The sequence below is a fragment of the Buteo buteo genome, chromosome Z (assembly GCF_964188355.1).
Source record: "Buteo buteo chromosome Z, bButBut1.hap1.1, whole genome shotgun sequence".
In the NCBI taxonomy this organism is placed as follows: Eukaryota; Metazoa; Chordata; class Aves; order Accipitriformes; family Accipitridae; genus Buteo; species Buteo buteo.
The window spans coordinates 14542317-14563742 of NC_134204.1; the positions used below are offsets into that span (position 1 = coordinate 14542317).

The 21426-nt window shown below is 36.6% G+C and overlaps 1 protein-coding gene across 1 annotated transcript in view; it reads left to right on the forward strand.

Moving 5' to 3' along the window:
• WDR70 (WD repeat domain 70) overlaps positions 1 to 21426 on the forward strand; it is a 142090-nt gene that overhangs the window by 33726 nt on the left and 86938 nt on the right. The window contains exons 6-9 of the mRNA XM_075019702.1: positions 5745 to 5804; positions 10923 to 11056; positions 16089 to 16242; positions 18020 to 18096. Coding sequence (XP_074875803.1) covers positions 5745 to 5804; positions 10923 to 11056; positions 16089 to 16242; positions 18020 to 18096 — 425 coding nt within the window. The remainder of the gene's footprint in view (positions 1 to 5744; positions 5805 to 10922; positions 11057 to 16088; positions 16243 to 18019; positions 18097 to 21426) is intronic.

Genomic DNA, 21426 nt, shown 5'->3' on the forward strand with positions numbered 1-21426 from the left:
CACCAAAAGTGTTTTCCTTTGTTTCTGCTAAAAGAAAAAGAGAAATTTAACATATTGTCTTTTCCTGATATGGTTTAAAAAGGAAAAAAAAACCACAACCCAACAACAAAAAATCCTGGAAAGATTCCATGTCTTCTAGTTTTAATTACAATACAAATTTTCTAGAACAGCATTATTGAAATATTAAAATCAATCTGTGTAAACTTAACACCTGAAATCCAAGCAACAACTGGAAGGCCTGGAAGTACAGGTACACTGTGGGCAAACTACTTTTTTTCAGACTTACAGTAATATTCCAGTATACATAGGAACCTGATGTTCAAATCAGCATAAAATGTATTAAGTATATTTTCTTTGAGAGTGTGAAAAAAAGGATTTTATAGCATTCATTATTCTTCGGAATGTAATAACTGGAAAAGTGGTAGTTGCATCTGATTTTTGTGTGCACATATGGGCATTTGTTTTAGCAGGCTAGAGATATTTATAGCATTATCAGTCATTTAGGAAGTTCATAGTTACTAAAATAGAATAAGCCACCTTGGTTTTTTTGTAAATGTTTGGCTGATTTGAAGATGTTATGGCAAGATATGTTCTGGATGTTTTGTTAATTTTTTGTTTTGAGTAGTCTAAACAGTTACTTTAACTGTTAGGCATCCCTTAGACACTGCAGATCTTAGCACCGCTAGCACTCGCCAAATGTCTGACTTTCAGGCTCAGGCTGTTTGATTTATCAGGTGGCAGAATGTATTCCTGTCTGTTGTTCTGCCTTAAAGATAAGTAGCCAGAACAGTGTTCAACATGAGTGCACTGTAAAGCAGAAATGTTTTTATATGAGTGGTTCACTCTTCTCATTAAAAGAGGGATTTCATTATTGTCACCTGGAAGAAAGAGCTAGCAATTAAAATTAAGTAAATTCTAGCACATTGTGTTTATTAATAATTTAATTTAATTTTTTTTGTTTGAAATATTGAAAGAATTCTTAAAGTAGTTAAGATACCCTCTCAAAATTAAATTCAGTGTGGACACAATATAGACATACAATACCTACCTTTGTGGTAAGGTATATGAAATGAGCAATCTTAAAATATTAGAATAAGTGGACTGGAATACAAGCAACCTTGCAATAATTAAGATGAGAATGACCAAAATGCTCTTTCTCCTTCCAGCAACAGACAGTTTCTGTGAAAGCCTTTGCTTCACAGAAGTAGTACATCTTTTGTTGTGGGTGATGGTGGTATGAATCTTGGAAGCCCTTTGTTTCCTTTTCACACTTTTGTTTTTATGGAATGTGCTTAGGTGGCAAGTACAGGCAGTGGCTGTTGAGCAGTTTTTTTGCATCCCGAGAACAGCAAATACCAATTTATAGTGCAGGGAACGAAGAGGCGCAGAAAACTTAATTTGTATTATAATTATACCTTTGTCTGGGTGCTTTATAGTGTCAATTGAACAATAAACTAATTTTCATAATGTCAGCTTCACTTGGGAATTTAGAGTTACATCTGTTTCTCAACTTGTAAACCACTGAGTCTGTGGAAGTACCTCTTAATGCCATGTTGGCTATACCTTTCACAGTGTAATGTGTAGCTATTTGTAAACCTTTACTGTTACTTTGTGGTGGGTTGACGCTGGCTGCATGCCAGGTGCCCACCAAGCTGCTGTATCACTCCACTCCTCAGCAGAATGGGCAGTAGGAATAAATAAGATGGGGAAAAAACTCATGGGTCAAGATAAAGGCAGTTTAATAAAGCAAAAGCAAAGGCCGCAGGTGGAAGCAAAGGAAAACAAAAGATTTATTCTCTACTTCCCATCAGCAGGTGATGTCCAGCCACTTCCCGAGAAGTAGGGCTTCAGTACACGTAGCAGTTGCTCTGGAAGACAAACATCATAATAGCAAATGCCCCCCCCCCTCCTCCTTTCTTTTAGCTTTTATTGCTGAGCAGATGTCATATGGTATGTAATATCCCTTTGGTCAGTTTGGGTCAGCTGTCCTGGCTATGTCCCCTAAGAACTTGCCCAGCCCCAGCCTACTTGTGAGGGGGGAATGTTGGAGAGACAGCCTTGATGCTGTGTGAGCACTGCTCAGCAGTAGCCAAAACACTGGTATGTTAACAACACCTTTCTACCTACCAGTACAAAGCACAGCACTGTGAGGGTGGCTACGGGGAAAATTAACTCAGCCAGATGCAATACAATCTCCACCCCTTATTCTATACCATTTGCATCATGCTCAGGTTCCACATAATTTAATACATATATATATCTTCTAACCATCCCATTGTATTTAATTATCATTACTGAAATGCCTTCTAACCAACACTTGCAACTTAAACTACATACTTAAGCCATCTTTATACCCAATATACAGATTTATACATTCCCATTAACTGCTATCCCCTGTCCTTTAACAGATAGGTATTACTCTCCCATTCCATGGGCTTCCTCCTCTCCTCCAGGTGTTCATAAGAACAGGCTATGACTTGGGCCCCATCTGTCAAGATGGGTGCTCAGGACAGGAGAACCCATATGTTCGATTGTTGGGCACCACCATGGGCTTGGTTTGGGTCATTGTTGCACACTCTGGTTCATTGTGAAACTCACTCTTCGTTGATTCAGGTCTTTCCTGCTACATTTCTTCCTATAGCATAAAACTCTCATCACAGATTATTTCCCCCTCCATGTTAAATCTTCTTGAGGCACACACCAGGTCTCCCCATCCTTCTGCATTACCCACCAAGTACACCCAGGTCCTTGAGCGAAGACAATCCCGCGGGTGGGTTTGCCTTTTCCCATGGGAAGAGCAATCCACACTGCTTGCCTCAGCCACTTCCCCATGTGCACTGCGGGGACCTTTTCTGTTCCCACAGTATGTAGGGGTTTTGTTTGGGCAGGACCAGGATGGTTAGCAGATCCTCTTGTGTTAACCAGCCAAGTGGCTTCTGCTAAATCTGCATCCCAGTGCTTCCATGCCTCATTGCCCAATGCTATCAACATAGTCTTTAACAGTCCATTATATCTCTCAATCTTTCCAGAGGCTTGTGGGTGATAGGGCTGTGATACACCCACTCAATGCTGTGTTTCTTTGCCCAGGAGTTTATGAGGTTATTTCCAAAATGAGTCCCATTGTCTGATCCAGTTCTTTCTGGGGTACCATGTTACCACAAAATTTGCCTTTCAAGGCCTAAGTTAGTGGTTTGGGCAGTGGCATGGTTTACAGGGTATGTTTCTATCCAACCAGTAGTTGCTTCCACAGTAGTGAGTATGTAGCGCTTGCCTTGGTGTGTTCGTGGCAGTAGTGCAATATAGTCAATTTGCCAGGCCTCGCCATATTGAAAACCCGGATACAGCCCTTAGTTCCAGGGAGATTTTACTCATGTGGTTTGCTTGATTGCAGCACATGTTTCACATTCATGAGTGACCTGTGTGATGGCCTGCATGGTCAGGTCCAACTGTATGGACTGATCGCGAGCCCATCTATATGTTGTACCTCTCCCTAGGTGTCCCAATGTTTCATGGGCCTGTTAAGCTATGAATAGCTCACCCTTATGCCCCCTGTCCGGGTCCACCTGAGCGACTTTAATTTTGACAGCCTCGTCTACCTGTTCATTGTTTCGATGCTCGTCAGTGGCACGCCTTTTGGACATGTGAGCATCTACATGATGTACCTTTAGAGCCATGTTTTCTACCCAGGCAGCGATGTCCTGCCACACTGCAGCAGCCCAGGGGGGTTTAACCCTGCGCTGCCAATTGGTCTTCTGCTACTGTAGCCACTGCTACAGGGCATTAGCCACCATCCAGGAGTCAGTATAGAGACAGAGTACTGGCCACTTCTCTTGTTCAGCAATCTCTAGGGCTAGTTGGATGGCTCTCACTTCTGAAATCTGACTTGACTCATGTTCTCCTTCAGTGGCTTCAACAACTTGTCATGTCAGACTCCATGCAGCAGCTTTCCACCTCTGATGGTTTTCTACCACACAACAGGATCCATCAGTAAACAAAGCATAACACCTTTCATCTTCTGATAACTCTTTATATGGTGGGGCCTCTTGGGCACAAGCTACCTCCTCAGGAAATGCTCCAAAATCTCTCCCTTCTGGCCAGTCCACGATCTCTTCCAGGATTCCTAGGTCATTGGGTTTCCCCGGTTGAGATCATTGTATGATCAACACAACCCACTTAGTCCATGTAGCACTGCTTGTGTGATGTGTAGGGGGGATGTTTTCTTTAAACATCCAGTGTAGCATGGGCAGTCACAGTGCCAAGAGGAGTTATGCTTCTGTACCAACAACTTCTGAAGCAGCCAAAACACTGGTGTGTTATCAACACCTTTCTAGCTACCAGTACAAAGCACAGCACTGTGAGGGCTGCTACGGAGAAAAGTAACTCCATCTCAGCCTGACCCAATACATACCTTTTCAGACTTAGCATGGACCACAGTCCCATAAATATTTTTTTTGCTCAGGTACATATATGATTTCCATGCTAATACCCAAGTTCCCCTTCAAACACCTGTGACTATTAAAGATGTGCATATGCTGTGAATGTGAAAACAGAGGGCATGAGTCTTCTGCTGGCTTATCTCTGTATATATGTGTGCGTGAAAAGGGAAAGAAATTATACAGTTGTTTTAGGAATCAGAGCTGCTGTTAGTGTCAAGAGGTAAAGTTAGAAGAAGGGTAGGTTTGGCTAAACCAAAGATAATGAAAGTTTCACTTTTATTTGAGAAATAAAGGTGATAGAACTGCAGGATAAAATGAGTATAAAGGAAGTCAGCCTGCTGCTATAGAGGCTTTCTGTGGCAAGCATGAAAAAAAGGGAAGGAATTGGCAGAGATGGATAAGAAAAGAGATAGAACGTATAATACAAAGTCTGTTTAAAAATTATTTTAAAATCAGACTTTAGCAACAGAAAATTATAACAAAAATATCAAGCATCAGAATGATAGATCGTGTCTGTTCTAGGAAACTTAAATGGTACCGGACAAATGAGCATTTTGAGAATAGTGATTCAAATGACCTTTGGAGAACCTTGCAGTCACTTGAGTACTTTTCAGTACATTTTTTTCTGCATAAACTATTTTCATATTTGTGTTACGGATGTTAGTGTGATGCATTAAATGTTTTAAACTGCAATTACCTTTGATCTGTATGTTGCTATTAAATGAAATTCCCTGAATTACATTGACTATGTTGGCTGCCATCAAAGTGGCAGTTGTGAAGACCTGTGAGAGCTGGCAATAATGGCGTAAGTGGAAGCAGGAAGCCAGTCCATGATCTTAGTAAACCACATAGCTAACTTAGCTCCTGTAATGAAATTTCTAGATTTTTCATTAATTTCATTAAGTTCATAGAGTCCTTTTATTTGAAAAGACATTGTATAATAATGATGGATTGACTAAATCACAAGTCAAGATTGTTATATTGTGATTAAGAACTAAACAGAATTTTAATGTTTTCTAAAGAGGAAAACCAGGATATCTTTTCCTGGTTTTGTTCTTTATTAAGGTAGTCTCTTTTTTTTTAGCAATTTTTCCTCATATTTTTAAGGGTATATCCGTAAAAACAAAAATCTGGATCTGTCCTGTTGTTTCTGATTTCCCCCTGCTTTCTCCTCCTCAGGTTATGGCTGGTGTGAGGGAAACCTTTCTTACTTTTATATATATTGTAGTATTGGTTTTTTTTGTTTGGTTGGGTTTTTTTTGGTCATAGCACTATTTTCACAGAGGTGGATTTTTCTTTTTTTTCCAGAACCCTGTCAAGAAAATTCCAGATTCTCATGAAATTACACTCCAACATGGGACAAAAACAGTAAGTGATAACACATTTTCAACACTTTTTGTTTTTGCAGAAGTGAGCCAGTCTATGAAATGAGTTAACAAATACTTAGTCAGCTAAAGTTCGAGGACCTAATTTTTTTTTCCTAATTTGTTATTTTAGTCTAGGTCTTTTCTTACTGTAATTGAAAGTGTGTTTTAGGACTGCTTCTGTGCTTTTTTGTCTTCTTGCTTGTTGTCAAATACACTCTCTGTAATTGTTGGAGTTCCTGTTCTAGGCTAGACCTTCCTAATCTATACATAGGTCTAATCTAGGCCTTTCTTGGACTGGTCCTGAATTTCAAAGAGAATGTTGTTGCTGAACATTCTGTTGTTGCTGTCATTCTCCTTGAATCTTATAAGTGCCTTTTATATACCATTTTCAATTTCTTGAAACCTTGTTCTTCATTGTCTTTGACTGCATCTTTTCTAGGTTTCACCTACTTCACTTTCTTTTAAAGAACCACTGTCCAACTTGGAACTATCATTTCTTGGTTCTCAATATTTTCATCTCTGGGTAATCTCATCTTCCAACACAAATTTAATTGCTTTTATTTGCTGATTGATCGAAGATCTATTTTTATAGAATGGAATTTATTTTCTGGCCATGAATAGCCCTGAATCTATTCCCAAATCCTTTCCCCATATTCTTCTTTGGCCATTAAAAAAGATGCTACTGCTGTTTATCCTCTTTAGTTTGGGCCATGACTTAGGCTTCAATGAAAAAATAATACTAGAATTTCTTTTGTTGTTGTTATATGCCTGTGAAAGTACTGTCAGCTAATCAATAGAATTCTCACTCATGGCATTCCTGAGAATTTCTTTGGGGGCGGGGGGGAGAAAGGAAAGAAAAATAAAACAAAAAATTATTTGAGAAAAATGCTTTTTCATGACATTTTAAACAATCTAAGGAAATGTATGATTTTCCATTACTGGATTTTTAGGAAAACTCGTGGATTAATTTTCTGTTTATGTAATTAATATAATCATATACTTAATAATTTAACACTCAACAATATTAAATAATAAACTTATTAAATTAACAATATCAAATTAAAACATTAAACATCAATAATTAATGTGTTTAACATTTCAATTTTTAATAATTTCTTAATATTTGTCAGACATTCGAAAGCCATTTTCTGGGGGTTTAAGCTTAACAGTAAAGTTCATAAATGTGTGTGCATGGGGGGTTCAGTAATATTTATTTTCAGAAGTGTTCATTCATTAATTTGGCATCAGAATTTGTGGTCTATCTTGGAGTGTGGAGAGGTGATAAGGCTTACCCATTTGTTTTGTCATAGTGTTAGACATACAAACATAGAGGGAGGAGAGTATAGAAGTAGCAAGTGTGTTATAAATGAAAACAGAAGAATATTCACTTTGAAGACCTGTAAAAGATTCGTTGTATTACACTAAACAAAAGTAGAGTGGATATTTACACACACAGTGCACGTAACTTCTTTGCATGCTGATTCCTATGCATACTAGGATTTGCATACTAGTGTACCAGTTTCCCATTTTACATGTGACAGTAACGGCTTCTACAGTACTTCTTGAATACATTTCCTAACAAACTTTATTATGTAAATTTTTTTCTCTGTATTAAACCAGTAAATCTTTTGGTGGTTTCTTAAAGCATAAGCTCATGTTATTTCTAAGAGGCTTTGTAAAGTGAAAGTTACAATTTGGAAGACTTCTGAAGTATTTTGACTGCATAAGAATGCAGCTGTCATCACCTAGAGCAGGGGTGAGTTATAATGTGGGTATATATAGCACAGCTGGATTAGACTGGATGCAGTGAATGAAACGTATCATTAAAAAAAGAGCTCTTATGTAGAAGGGCTATCTTTTTGTTTTATTTGTTTGTTTTAGAATACCCATGTCATTCCAGACATAAAAGGATGGGAGCAACTTCATATCTTAATATCAGTGTTGCACCGCAACATTTTAAAACACAGTCTTCGCATTATGTTCATACATAGTACTGTATTTCAGCTAAACTTACGTATCCCATCTGTACCTCTTCAGTCTAATGAATGTGGGTTTGATGATGACTCTATTCCTGTGCAGCTGAAAAGTCTCAGAAAAGATTTCCCAAGCTGGAGAGCCTTTCCAGAAACCTGATTAATTTCCCGGTTGTCTTGCTTATACAGTGTAATAGGAGTTACTGTTCCCAATGAAACTTCAGGGCTATTTGGTTTTTTTTTTTTCCTCCTGACACGTTTGATACATAGGTGGGTATGAGAAAGAATACATAATCAGAAGTATTCTGAACAGTGTGCTTGCTAACGTCTCATGTCACAGCTGGTCTTTCCTGTAGTAGTTATTGTAGAATAAAACACTTGAGTCTATTAATTGAATGCATGATTAATCTGAAGATGCCCAGTTTTTCTGCATTTTAGAAATCATGTATGGAATGAATGGGGTTCAAAATTTGCATTTAAATGGTAAAAGGGGATTTTTTTTTTTAAACATGTAAGAGGTTGCATCTCTGCAATCTTTAAAAATCAAGTATGTCACAGTGACATAATCACCACTTGGAGTTTAATTCATTCTTAGGGATAGCACAAAACAGTACATTTAAACATTTGACTCAGGGAAGTACAAAGAAAAATGTTGAATCTATTAGTAACTCTGTGAATTAGATTTTTGGGGGGAGCACTGGTTTAGGACATCTGATGATACTTTGCATTCTTTAGAAGAATGAGGTTTTAGACCTTCTCTAAAAGACAAGATTTCTGCAAGTGAATGCCTCTAAAATAAGGCAGGACAATTAGATTAAGGAGAAGTCAGTTGCCTGGTGAACAGCAGCATCATTTCTGCAACAATTTGGTTTTCTTGAAAGTACTTTTTTCAAACTGTTGGCTGTATGATGTTGGCACTCTGTGTTTGAAATATAGTGAGGTACCAGCATGAGGAACAGTGTGAGCCTTAATGAGAAGATGACTAGAAATGAGTTGTTGATAAAATAAGGAATACCTAAGTGAGCCTTTTGTACACAAAACTGGAAGAAGAAAACTCAGAAGAAGCCCATACTCTTTCAGAAAAGGAAACCTTAAATTTAGCAAAGCATATTGCCCATCTTAAAGAATAAATTCCATTCATAACTGGTGTTTTTATTGAAACATTTCTTTTCTGTAGGTTATTTTTTCAACTGGGCATGGAAAAGAATATGTCACGCTAAATTCCATTTTTTAAACAGTGTTTTCTGTGGGAACTATTTAACAGTTTACATAAGTTTTAAAAGTCTCCATAGCACAGTCTATATATTAAAGCTTTAAAAATAAAATACGGTAGTAGACTGATACATCTTTGACAGAAGGGTTTTTTGGTGGTACTTCTATGTGTCTGCATTAAATCAGTGACTGTCAGTACTTTTCATATATACATGTAAAGGAGATACATACAGATGAGCAACCTTTTATGCAAATTATTGTAATTTTTTCACATCAATATCTGGAATTTTTGGTATAGGTTTAGGCATCTGAAAATAATTGGCCTGATTTTTTTTTTTCCCAAAGAAGTTCTGCCTTGCTAGCCTATAGCTACGACACTATGCTTAGGTGTTATCTTTCACCCAGAAATTAAGGCTTTTCCTTCTTTTATTGTGTATACAGGTTTTTTTGTGTGGTTGTTTTTTTCCCCACACAAGTTTCTATAAGTCTGAATGTTCTTGGTGAAGTATAAGATTATTTTTTTTCCTTCAGAATTTTCTGGCTCATTTCTTCAAATCCCTTTCCAGGCATTTTCTAGAACTTCTTCATCATCTTCTTCTTGTTCCTACTTTATTTTCTTGTGCTGAAGACTGTCTTCCTTGTTGTAAAAGGGTTTCTGAATCTGATGATTATCTATCTTACATGTTTGGGATGACCCAGGTTTTTGTCCAATGTCCCCAGATTAAAAGTCATCCGCTGGTTGGAGTCTAGGTTTTACCCATGGTCTGCCTAACTTGAAATGCCTTAATAGAGGTTAAACTGTGTTCTAGGGGTTAAAACCTAAGCATGAATTCTATATGAGTTTTCTCTTCTCCTGAAAACTTTTTCAGTTATTTTAACATTTCAGGTTGCGTGTAATTTTGAATAATTCTAAAAATACACGTTTTACAGTTTTTGATATCACTTTTCAACACTATCTCATGTAGATGACTTAATTTTGGAGAGTTAATCTCTTTTCTTGTCTTACTAATTAATTTAACACCTTGTCTAGCTGATCTTGTATTAATACTTGAAATCATATTAGTAGATAGTATTTTCACAAATGAGAAAAGAGAAGAAATAATTTTGAAGGTAAGTGAAAGGATGTTTAATCAATGAGATGCTGTCTGCTACTCTTCTCCATATGGTGATTTGAATATTACTATAATGAAGTTCTTCAAATAGAGGAATGAAAACAGGATTTTCACTCAAAATTCCATTTTAATCAACCTTTGATTTGAGGATAACAAATGAGAGTAATGAACATTAAACATTCTTTCCCTTAAAGTTCTGAGTGGCTTTAAGCAGCTAGTTTTGATATAAAACAAATGGGTTTTTGTAAATTTTTTTGAGCTTTTTTAGGTAAAATAGTATCTTTTTTAAATTTGTGGGTTTTTTTAATCAAGTTTTTTTTTCTCTTCTTTTATTCAGAAGAGAAATTTAACCAAACAACATATATATGCAGATGAACTGTCTTGAATAAACTAGCGCAAAATCTTAAACTGATGGATGTTAAATGGGTTTTCAGGATCCTCCTAGAAATATGATTTGTACTTTTGAGAAAAGTTCAGAGTACAATTTTTTTTCATAGAAGTGAAACATATCCAAATTCTGCAATGAGACAATTAGAAAGCAAACACTGTAAACTAACTTTTCTCAGCTGTCTTCAGCTGGTTTATTCAGATTATGTAATTTCCATTTCTGTTCTCCCTACCCCTTCCAAAGTACTCGGACATTATACAAGGTAGTGAAAATTCAAAACCAAAATATAGCTGATGTATTTTAGAAAGACACCAGCACACCGAATTATTTTTCTACTTTAGTAGTATTTTATATTTTGGTGACACCTGAAGGACTGTAGGGAAAAAAAAAAAGCTTGAATGATCTTAACTTTTTTTTTTTTTTCTCCTGTATAGGTTTCTGCTTTGGGATTGGATCCTTCAGGTGCCCGTTTGATAACTGGTGGATATGACTATGATGTTAAATTTTGGGATTTTGCTGGAATGGATGCCTCTCTCCAAGCTTTTCGGTCACTCCAGCCTTGTGAATGGTAGGCATGAAGACTGCCTTTTCACCTAAGACCGTGCCAATGTTAAGCTCGTAACAGAATGGAAGCTCTAAGCTTGTAAGATAGCTTGTTTAAAAGGCTTTGTATCCCATTGTACCATTTTTGTGGTAAATGGAATGTCAACCTAAGAACTTGTGTGCTTATGTCTTTTCATGCTTTTTCCAATGACTTGCATATATTCCCCTTTTAGAAAGCTACAGGTGAATTTGCAGATGAAATTGTTAACAGCATATCAGCAAATAGATTATGAACCTCCCAAAGAGACAGGTTGACTTTCATAGTTGTAATCAAAATTAATAGAATACACTTTCCATATGTACTCTGCTTATATAAAATTAATGAAGAAGAGAAGAAAGTGAAAACAGTTGACCCCTTTGTGGAGAGCCTCTGTAGTTGCTGCCAGTATTTCTGAGAGGGGGTATCTAATTTTCATTAAATCCTCTGTTTCTGGAAGCACTGGTCCTTTGCATTGCACTGGTGATTGAATAACTACGTAGTGTGCATTAAAAAAAGTATAAGTCTATTGTCTTTTTTAAAGAAAAAAAGCTGTATATTTTTTACATTTATCTATATTTTTTCTATGTATGTAAATTTAAAAAAAAGCACAGGAAACATTTTTTAGAGAGTGATTTCCATACTATCCATACTATTCACTGGTAATTCAGCAAGTAAATGAGCTGAGTTCATTTGCTTGTTCCAGAGAATTGGAATAAGGAACTCCTTCAAAAGAAGTGCATGTCTCATGCATTGCAGACTTCCAGATAAACACATTCATAAATTAGTAACACAGTTGTTCTAGCAAGGTACCTTCTAATATCTAATTAATGTGGTGCACGTGATAAGATACTTTGGTACACTTAAACAAGGGACTGAAATTTATTATGCACAGTAAGTAGTACTTAGAATGTCTATTTTTAATCATTATTGTCTTTAAAAGCTACAGCTGAATTTTGGTCAGTTTGGAAGGTTACAGTGTGTATGACTAATTATAGATGTGCCGAGAATCTAGATAATGAAAGACAAGAAAAAGCTGGGGCTGTTAGCCTGAAAAGGAGCAAAATAGAAAGGGGTTCTACTGATGTTCTAAACTGAAAAATCAGGGAAATAAAAAGTGTGCTTTGATTCATTAAGCAATTCTAATCTCTTTGACAGACTTATTTTGTTATAATAAACTGATGAATGGCACATTTACTTTGAAAACATAACTTAGTAAACATGCCACTTTGAAATAAATAAAAAAAAGTTCTCCAAACATGAAGTCACATTCAGACTTTTCTGGCATGAGTTTCATTTACATGATTAGTTAGCAGGATACAAATGGTATTTTTCTTTCCTCTGTCAAAATTGAGCAGTAAGAAAGAGCTGACAGTCTTCACTCCCACAGTAGGAGACTATTTTAACTGAAGCATTTCCAAATTGAGCAGAAGAGTGCATTCAAATTTAGTAGCACTTGGTAATAATGGTATAGGACATAAATATAGTATAAAACCCACAAGTACAGTGTACATTAATGAATATATGAATGTTCTTAGTGAAATGTACGTTCTTGTGGTTTGAGTATGTTGAAGTATAAATGAAATACATAAAAATGTAAATATAAAACAATACTAAAAATAGAATTGACTGGTGAAAAGTTTGGGAATTTCACTTGTGTTGCAAGTCTCATGTACTGATTTGGGTTTTTTAAAAATATGTTATTTAAATACCCCTTCTGTATCTTTTTGAAAACATAAAACTGGACCTATAGCTCTGTCTGCTAAAAAGATCCAAACTCAAGAAAAAGTTCTTTCATGCTGACATTGAGGCATGCTGGTGAACACTATGTAGAGTATTACATAACTTATGCCTAGGTGTATATATATTCTTATATTATTTTTCTCACTATGGAATTTATTGCAAGGACTATTAACCGTTCCTAGACCTTAATTTCAAAGAATTCTGAGGTGTGGAAGCTTTAGGTGTTAGCAGAAATCCAGTTCTGGAGCCATAAATTTGATTTCATTGTAAGAATAAGAAAGCCTGAGAATAATTCTATATTGTCCAGGCTCCCTTTTGTAACATAATATCAGATTACTCTGTTAATTTCTCCTTCGATTTGGGATGTAAGGAAAAAAAAAAAAAGAGCCTGACAAAAAACTAGTACCTTCAAACCACACCTTGGTGCTGAAGGTGAAGGCAAGGGTAAGGCAAAGCTGTGTTACGTGTGTAGAAATTATTTGTGCATCACGATTCTACTCGTGTATGTGGCTCTGTTCTGCAAGTCCTGGCAGAAAGTGCTATGCACGTTTGGCAGCTTTAAACCAAAATGACTTGGATTAATGCTATTAAAGGGAACTGTTTTTGTAAGTTTCCCAAGACTTTTCCTTTAACATTTATAAGAACCAAAAATATTTTCTTTAAGAACTGTCTCTGCAGAGCCTCACTCTTGGTCATACTCCAATAAACATCTGAAAAGCGGTAACTTCTGGGGCTCTGCAAATACCCTGCTTATAGAACCAGTTTTTAGACTTGTTTTTAAAAGTTGTATTGCACAGTCACAAAGGGGTTTTTTCTTCCTTTAGATAAAGGTGGTGGAAATCTTGTCTCTCAGACTAATTTATTTCACAGGACTGATTTGATGAATTATTAGTTATGTTCCCATTGTGCTAGGCATGGTAAAATCAGGTGCTCTTGTTAGAATAAACTTTAAATCTAAATCTAAGATGAAAACAAGGTTTATTCAAACATGCTGATATAGAACTACAAAGAAGCAATGAGACAGTATTGGTCAAATTATGAACAGTGCCATGTTAACAGTATTAATATCTGTAGTTTTCATTTCAGTACTTAAGTGTCTGAAAAACAGTTTTCTCACAAGACTCTGGGAGTCTTCATATATTGTGGATTCTCTCGGAAATCAAATTTTACTTTTGGGCAAGCTGATTAATCATATCTAGGAGCCAAATCCTCTTCATGCATGAGGTATGCATCAAGCAAAAATAATCTTTTAGTGTAGTTTTTAAATGTTTATTTTTGGTCCTTACATTTCAACAATGAAAAGTGCAAAACATGAATCTGTGCTTTGGAGATGTGTTGGGTATTTTCTTTTGACAATTTCAGCATTAGAGCGTGAGAAATATAACTAGGTAAGTACTTCATTCTACATGCAGTACTCAGGTGGGGCTCAGGAATATTTTGAGCTTTGTACAAATTGTGTTACGGCAAGAGCACTTGGATGTACAACTGAGGATAATTTTTTAATTCCTAAGATATACTTGTTGCTCTAAAGCTCTGTCTGATGGATTCTTTAGTCTAGGTTTATCAGCTTTCTCCAGAGAATATTCTAGACTTTAGATATTGTTTCTCCTGTTGGTTTCTTTTTAATTTTTTCAGTCTTTCCTCTGAGCTTAATGCGGCTGGCCTTCTTTCCCCTCTTCTGAGCAAGTATCCATTTTTGCTCCTGAGGCTCAGGATGCTTTTTCAGACAGTGCCTGTGATATATTTCAGAAATTCCCAGATTTGAGTGTCTCTTTTCTACTAAAAATCAGAGTTTATAATACTTCGGCCAATTCGACTGCCAGTTTGTATTACATAATAGGGTGCTTGAAGCAATTTTTGGCTTTTGAATCATAATGTAATCAGTTTTGCCAAACATGTTTTGAATGAGAAACTTAGGCTTAGTTAGCATTACTATGATCGGTGCAGAACTTTTAAAGCATGTATTACAAAGTTTTATGCGTTTTGTGTTGTAACTCACAGTTTGAGGACAGATTTAACAGGTAATAGCTACTGCTGAGTCAGTCATGAAGTCACCACCTTGTAAGACATGAAACGTTAAATTATTATGTTACAAGTTGCATAGTTTTGTTGATCATCTGAGTGTTAATTTTGTTGATGTGAAATTGTGTTAAAAAGGTTTCCTTAAAGTTTCTAGGGTTTGAATGCACATGGTTATGTACTTCACCAACAGGAAGATACTCCTTTGAGGACAGTTTGGATGCCATGGGAATCCAAATCTAGTGGGCAAATGCATTCCAATCCTTAGTTTGCGGTTAATTTAGCTGCAGAGCTGAAGCATTAATATGAAGTACTGTTATTGTGCACGTTCTGTTAATGTGCCAGGATATAAATTCTGGCAGGTTGTGGAGTGGATAGACTGCTTTGCATTCCTTGCCATCCTTGTAATGGAGTATAGCTGGGTAGGGGGTCAAAGGGATGTCTGCTTCAGATACAGCAACTGCAGTGAACTTTGCTTATAAAGCAGGATGCTGAGAGAAGTTCTGAAGCTGGAAATGGACTTTTCACTCATCAGCCATCTTCCCACTTTCAATTAATAATTTTTGTTGTCCTGGTATTATTCCATGATTTCTGTCCCAGGTCTTCTTAATCAATAGAAGACGTATGTAATAAAACCTTTACCGCAAATGAGCAGTCATCTAAGACATAATAGACTAGGCATATTGTTATCTACTGTCATGTTTCCGGTGTTGATGGTATATTTAACTTCATCTAAGATTCTGATGAAACTGTAGCCCTGAAAATAGAAAAAGATGCACGAATGCTGACATATGACTAATTTCCTGGTGTACAACGTACAGTGGAGTTTTATGTGGGACTACAACATCCTTTTATAGTAATTTATAGATTACTGTAAATTCACAAGTTGCTTTTGAGAAGATGAAAAAGAACTTTCAGCCCTGAAGAGCTAAATCTGACACATAGTATTTTTCACTTGGAGTTATAAGAGCATTCTTGAAGTTAAATATGTTTGCCAGAAATGACATGTTAGGTGCCAGCTTTGTAAATAATATCTGTGTGGTTGAAGAAGGAAGTGTGATGTGCACACACACTCACAGAGAGGAATAAAAAGCTTTAATCCATGAATACCAGGTATTTTTTTTTTTCCATCTTTCTAGTATAGGACTGTATGTGGGTCTATTTCTGCAATACGTTTTCTCACCATTGACACTTTTGTTTTAGTGTAGTCTTACAGGAACTGAAGTTAATTGAAACATTTTCTTTCTTTTCTTTTTAGTCACCAAATCAAATCTTTACAGTATAGCAGCACAGGAGATGTCATTCTTGTTGTCTCTGGTAACTCTCAGGCAAAAGTTCTTGACAGAGATGGCTTCCCAGTAATGGAATGCATAAAAGGAGACCAATACATTGTGGATATGACAAACACAAAGGTAAAGTCAGAAATTAATTGAATGCCAGAAGACTGACAATGTAGTGTATTTTTTTTGTTCTTAATGAGAAACCTCATAAAGTTCAGTAAGGAAGAATGCAAAGCCCTGTCTCTAGGATGCAATAGTCCTGTGTATTGATACATGCTAGAAGTTGTGCGACCTTCATCGATGTAGGTGTTCAAGACCCAGCTAGACAAAGCCATGGCCAACATGAACTGGTGTTGACTATAATCCGGCTTTGAGCAGGAGGTTGACCAAGATGAACTAAAGAGGTCTTTTCCAATTAAAGTTTCTATGATGCTACAAAAAATTCATCTATTTAAAAGTGTATCTTGTGAAAATTGTCAGCTTCCCTCAAACACTTGTCCAACCAACCAAAAAGAGTATTAGAAACTATTGATCTGGTCTAGTCTTTTTCTTTCTTCTACCCTCAATCATTTTGCTGATACAGTTTACCTCTTTCAAGGCAGGGGATGGAGGTTGCTAATATGTTATTTGCATGCCATGAGTGTAAGACTAATAAGCAACAATGTGTACATTTTTAATGGTAGTTAAAAATGCAGATGGAGGAGGGCTGATTCATAGTTTTGAAGTATTTTAACAACAGTTGATTGGGTTTTGACCACTTTGCCTTCGTACTTCCACGAACTATATGAGACAAGGATTCTGTTTCCGTAGGTGATTTAAATTTGGGTCAGTTTTTTAAATAGCTTAAGCCTAAGAAGTGCTGATAAAATCTACTGCTGAAACTGATGATAGAGTTGATTTATTTATTGCTTGCAAAGTATATTGCCAAATAACTAGGCTAAATGCTGTTTTGCCTAAAGCTGTTCTTGTCAGATAACTATTTCTTTTGGCTAGTGATACGTATATAAAGCCATCAAATAGTGACACCTGCTTTAGTTCTTGTTTACTTAAAAATAAATCAGATTTTCCTTCTCATGTAAACTTCTAGAATTCCTGTGTATTGTGGTCCAACAGTTAAAATGCTAAAATATTTGTTATATCGCTCCATTAACTTTTCAGTATTTCTCTCCATATTAAAGCAAACTGAAGCGATTCCAGCATTGCAGGAGTAGCTTCCAAATTTCTCTTTCAATGTAGTAAATGAGCACTTGCTCAGTCAAAGAAGTAAAGCCAACTGGACAAAGACATTTTATATTCATAGTCATCATAATGGCAATCACTTACTTTGGATAAAATCCTTACCTTCTGTTTTTTCCATCCCAAAGAAACAAGTCTGGTTACTCAATCTGCAACTTCTAATCTTATATGAAAAATTCACCTGAAGTTAAACCCACCTAGTCTCTCAAATTCTGTTTCCTCAGTTTTCTCCAACAAAGTCTTTGGCTAGTGTAGTTTGGCATTGAGTATGTATATTGTGTCACCTTGGTAATTCTTGTTCTTCCTGTTATTTTTGTGTCGCTTGGAACAAATTGCATGACACCATATTGATGCCTCATTTCATGCTTTCTCTGCATTACAGTTCTCCCAAGAGAAAAAGGGGAAGTATGATTCCATGCCATTTTCTGAAAGAAAAAATATAAGTAGAACAATAGCAGGATTTTTATAATTAAAAAATGAAAACAAGCAAGGATAAAACAGATTAGAGTACATAAAATATGTTAAATCACTGTGATGTCAGTCAGCCATTACTGTGGTCAGAAGGGTCTGATTTGGCCCTCAGCTTTCATGTGATTCCACTTGAAGGTTTGGAGTAAAATTTATGAGACACCTTACAAAACCTGGTAAGACTTCTTTGTGTTTATTTCCTTAGGGTCACACAGCAATGCTCAATTCAGGGTGTTGGCATCCAAAAATAAAGGAAGAATTTCTGACATGTTCTAATGATGGGTGAGTATTGAGGTCTATCTTTGTCAGGTTTTTTTAAGAAACTTGTTTCGTTTTTGTGTTTTAATACTGTGCCCTAATATGCTTTAAATATCATCCTTTTAAATCTTGAGCAAGTGCTCAGGACAATATTAGGTGAGATCTGGAAGCAAAAATTTTGTTTTGGCTCTAGATAATTGATGTATTTTGTCTGTATTATTTTAGTTTTGTAATTTAAAAAGAGTTCTACTGATATTTCGTGAAAGTTTTCAGTTAAATATGTTTTTACAAAAATTCTTGGGCAAAATTTAACTTTACCCAGTATATCTTCAGAGTAAAATAATTCCTGTGGAGAGTCTCAAATGTAGCTGAATTCGCAGGGAAGATAGAGTATTTCAATCGGAAGTTGCAAGGTTTATGTTAAGTGTACTTAAATATTGATGGTTTAACCCCAGCCAGCAACTAAGCACCACGCAGCCGCTCACTCACTTCCCGGCCACCCTCCCCCAGTGGGATGGGGGAGAAAATCAGGAAAAGAGGTAAAACTCGACTCGTGGGTTGAGATAAGAACGGTTTAATAGAACAGAAAAGAAGAAACTAATAATGATAATGATAACACTAATAAAATGACAACAGCAATAGTAAAAGGATTGGAATGTACAAATGATGCGCAGTGCAATTGCTCACCACCTGCCAATCAACACCCAGTTAGTCCCTGAGCAGCGATCCCCCACCCCCATTCCCCCCCAGTTTATATACTGGGCAGGACATCCCATGGTATGGAATACCCTGCTAGCCACTTTGGGTCAGGTGCCCTGGCTGCGTCCTGTGTCAACTTCTTGTGCCCCTCCAGCTTTTTCGCTGACTGGGCATGAGAAGCTGAAAAATCCTTGACTTTAGACTAAACACTAGTGAGCAACAACTGAAAACATCAGACTTATCAACATTATTTGCATACTGAACTCAAAACATAGCACCTTACCAGCTACTAGGAAGACAGTTAACTCTATCCCAGCTGAAACCAGGACAATGCTGTTTGCCGAGTGCCAGAAAGGCTGTTAGAAATCATTTTGTGGATTCAGTCTTGGTCTTTGTGGTTAGACTCAAACTGCAAAATGTCACTGTGGCAATTGCATTACTTAATAAAGTTACTGCCGCAGTAGCAGGATTGTGAATGATTTTTGAACTGATATATTAAGTATGCAGTCTGCTTTACTCCAGAGTGACAGTGAGGGGGAAGACTGAATTGCCCCACTAATGTATCTGTAGTGTGGTCCATGGCAATCAAGACCCCAATTATCAGTTACTTTAAATGACATATGTATTTTTTCTAAAAAGGCACCAACTTAACTGGCTTAACACACAGGTACATGAAAAGATGATTTTAATAGGAAAATTCACAATTTCTGGCAAGAGTGTGGCAGAAGGAAAAAACCTTAAATACTACTATGTGCTTAACAGAGCAGTTCAATTTTAAAAATACATGCAAGTTATAAACAAAGTTTTTACTTCCATAGTAGAAATATTTATTAAATGGTAGAGTAGATACTTCTAAAAGTTTGTTGCTCTTTTGAATGTAGTTAGACATTAGTACACCTTCTTAATTAGGTTGAATATTTTGTAGGTAGAGAAAAACAAATTAAGATATTATAAATAATGAAGATTGTCTAATTTTGTACTGCCTAAGCAGTGCCTAAGTAATATACCAAATATGGTTTCAGTGCATCCCTGATGCTTGAATTGCTGTGAACTGAAATGGTCTGGTCAAGTAAAATCCAGATAAACACTGCTGTAAATGGCTGCATAATTGCATTTTCAGAGACACTGATGGCTGAACAGACATATGGCTGACAATACAGGAAAAGTATTTTAAACCCATTTCATTTTGTTTCATGCTAGTGACAAGTCTTTCCAGGATTTGGACACATCATGTGAAAAGAAACAATGTGGATTGCTTGATTTGTGATCCACGACTTAAATGTTAAAGACAGTATTCCATCTGTGAAATTTAATAATAACACAAACTATAAAGTTTCCAAAGTTTATTCAGTAATTAAACTTAAGACTGGAGCTGTAAACTAGAATAGAATAGTTCCAGTTGGAAGGGACCCACAGTGATCATCTATCTAGTCCAACTGCCTGACCAATTCAGGGCTGACCAAAAGTTAAAGCATGTAGTTAAGGGCATTGTCCAAATGCCTCTAATCACTGACAGGCTTGGGGCATCAACCGCCTCTCTAGGAAGCCTATTCCAGTGTTTGACCACCCTCTCAGTAAAGAAATGCTTCCTCATGTCCAGTCTAAACCTCCCCAGATGCAGCTTTGAACCATTCCCAGGTGTCCTGGCACTGGATCCCAGGGGGAAGAGCTCAGCACCTCCCTCTCTGCTTTTCCTTCTCAGGAAGCTGTAGAGAGCAACAAGGTTGCTCCTCAGCCTCCTTTTCTCCAAACTAGATAAACCCAAAGTCCTCAGCTGCTCCTTATAGGACATTCCTTCCAGCCCTCTCACCAGCGTTGTTGTCCTCCTCTGGATGCACTCAAAGACCTTCACATACTTCTTAAATTGTGGGGCCCAGAACTGCAAACAGCACTCAAGGTGAGGCAGCACCAACACTGAATACAGCAGGATAATCACCTCTTTTGACCGGCTGGTGATACCGTGTTTGATGCAGCCCAGGATGGGGTTTGCCCTCTGGGCTGCCAGGGCACACTGCTGACTCGTATTGAGCCTGCCGAACTAAGAATGGAGGAGTCTGAGTAGGGAAGGTCATGGGATTATGCCAGTGTTTAATGAGCTGGAAAGCTTAATTAATTCAAAGAGATAAAACAAAGGTTTTTTTCATTAATTATGTTGTGTCAAGGTTTGTTAGTGAATAGCACCTTGGCAAATGTATGTTTCATTAGTTTTTGGTATTATACAGTATCGGATTAATTTCTGACTTTTTCGTGGTGGGCCTTGCTATTGCTTGTATCATGTTGCAGAATGCTCAAATGGAAATGTGGCTCTAAATAAATTAAGGTACTGTCTAGTGATTTTTGAATAAGGAAAAACAACTGCTGTAAGATTGCTTTATTATGGTAATTTCAGAGAGTATTTTGCATAGCGAAGTAACATTAGAATACTTAGGTTTCAGAGGAGAGAGAAGTTTAAATCTGTTTAAAGAAAGAAGTGGGCCATGCCAGCAAGAGATAATTGAGAACTGTTATTGATTTATGCTTAAAGGAAACAGGTTTTCTGAATTTCAAGTAAAAACAGTTTAAAAATTTGATACCAAACATTCCAGAAACCAGAAATTTTGCATTTTGTACTGATTATTCTACATTCTATCTTGCATAGAATGTGTTTATGGATGT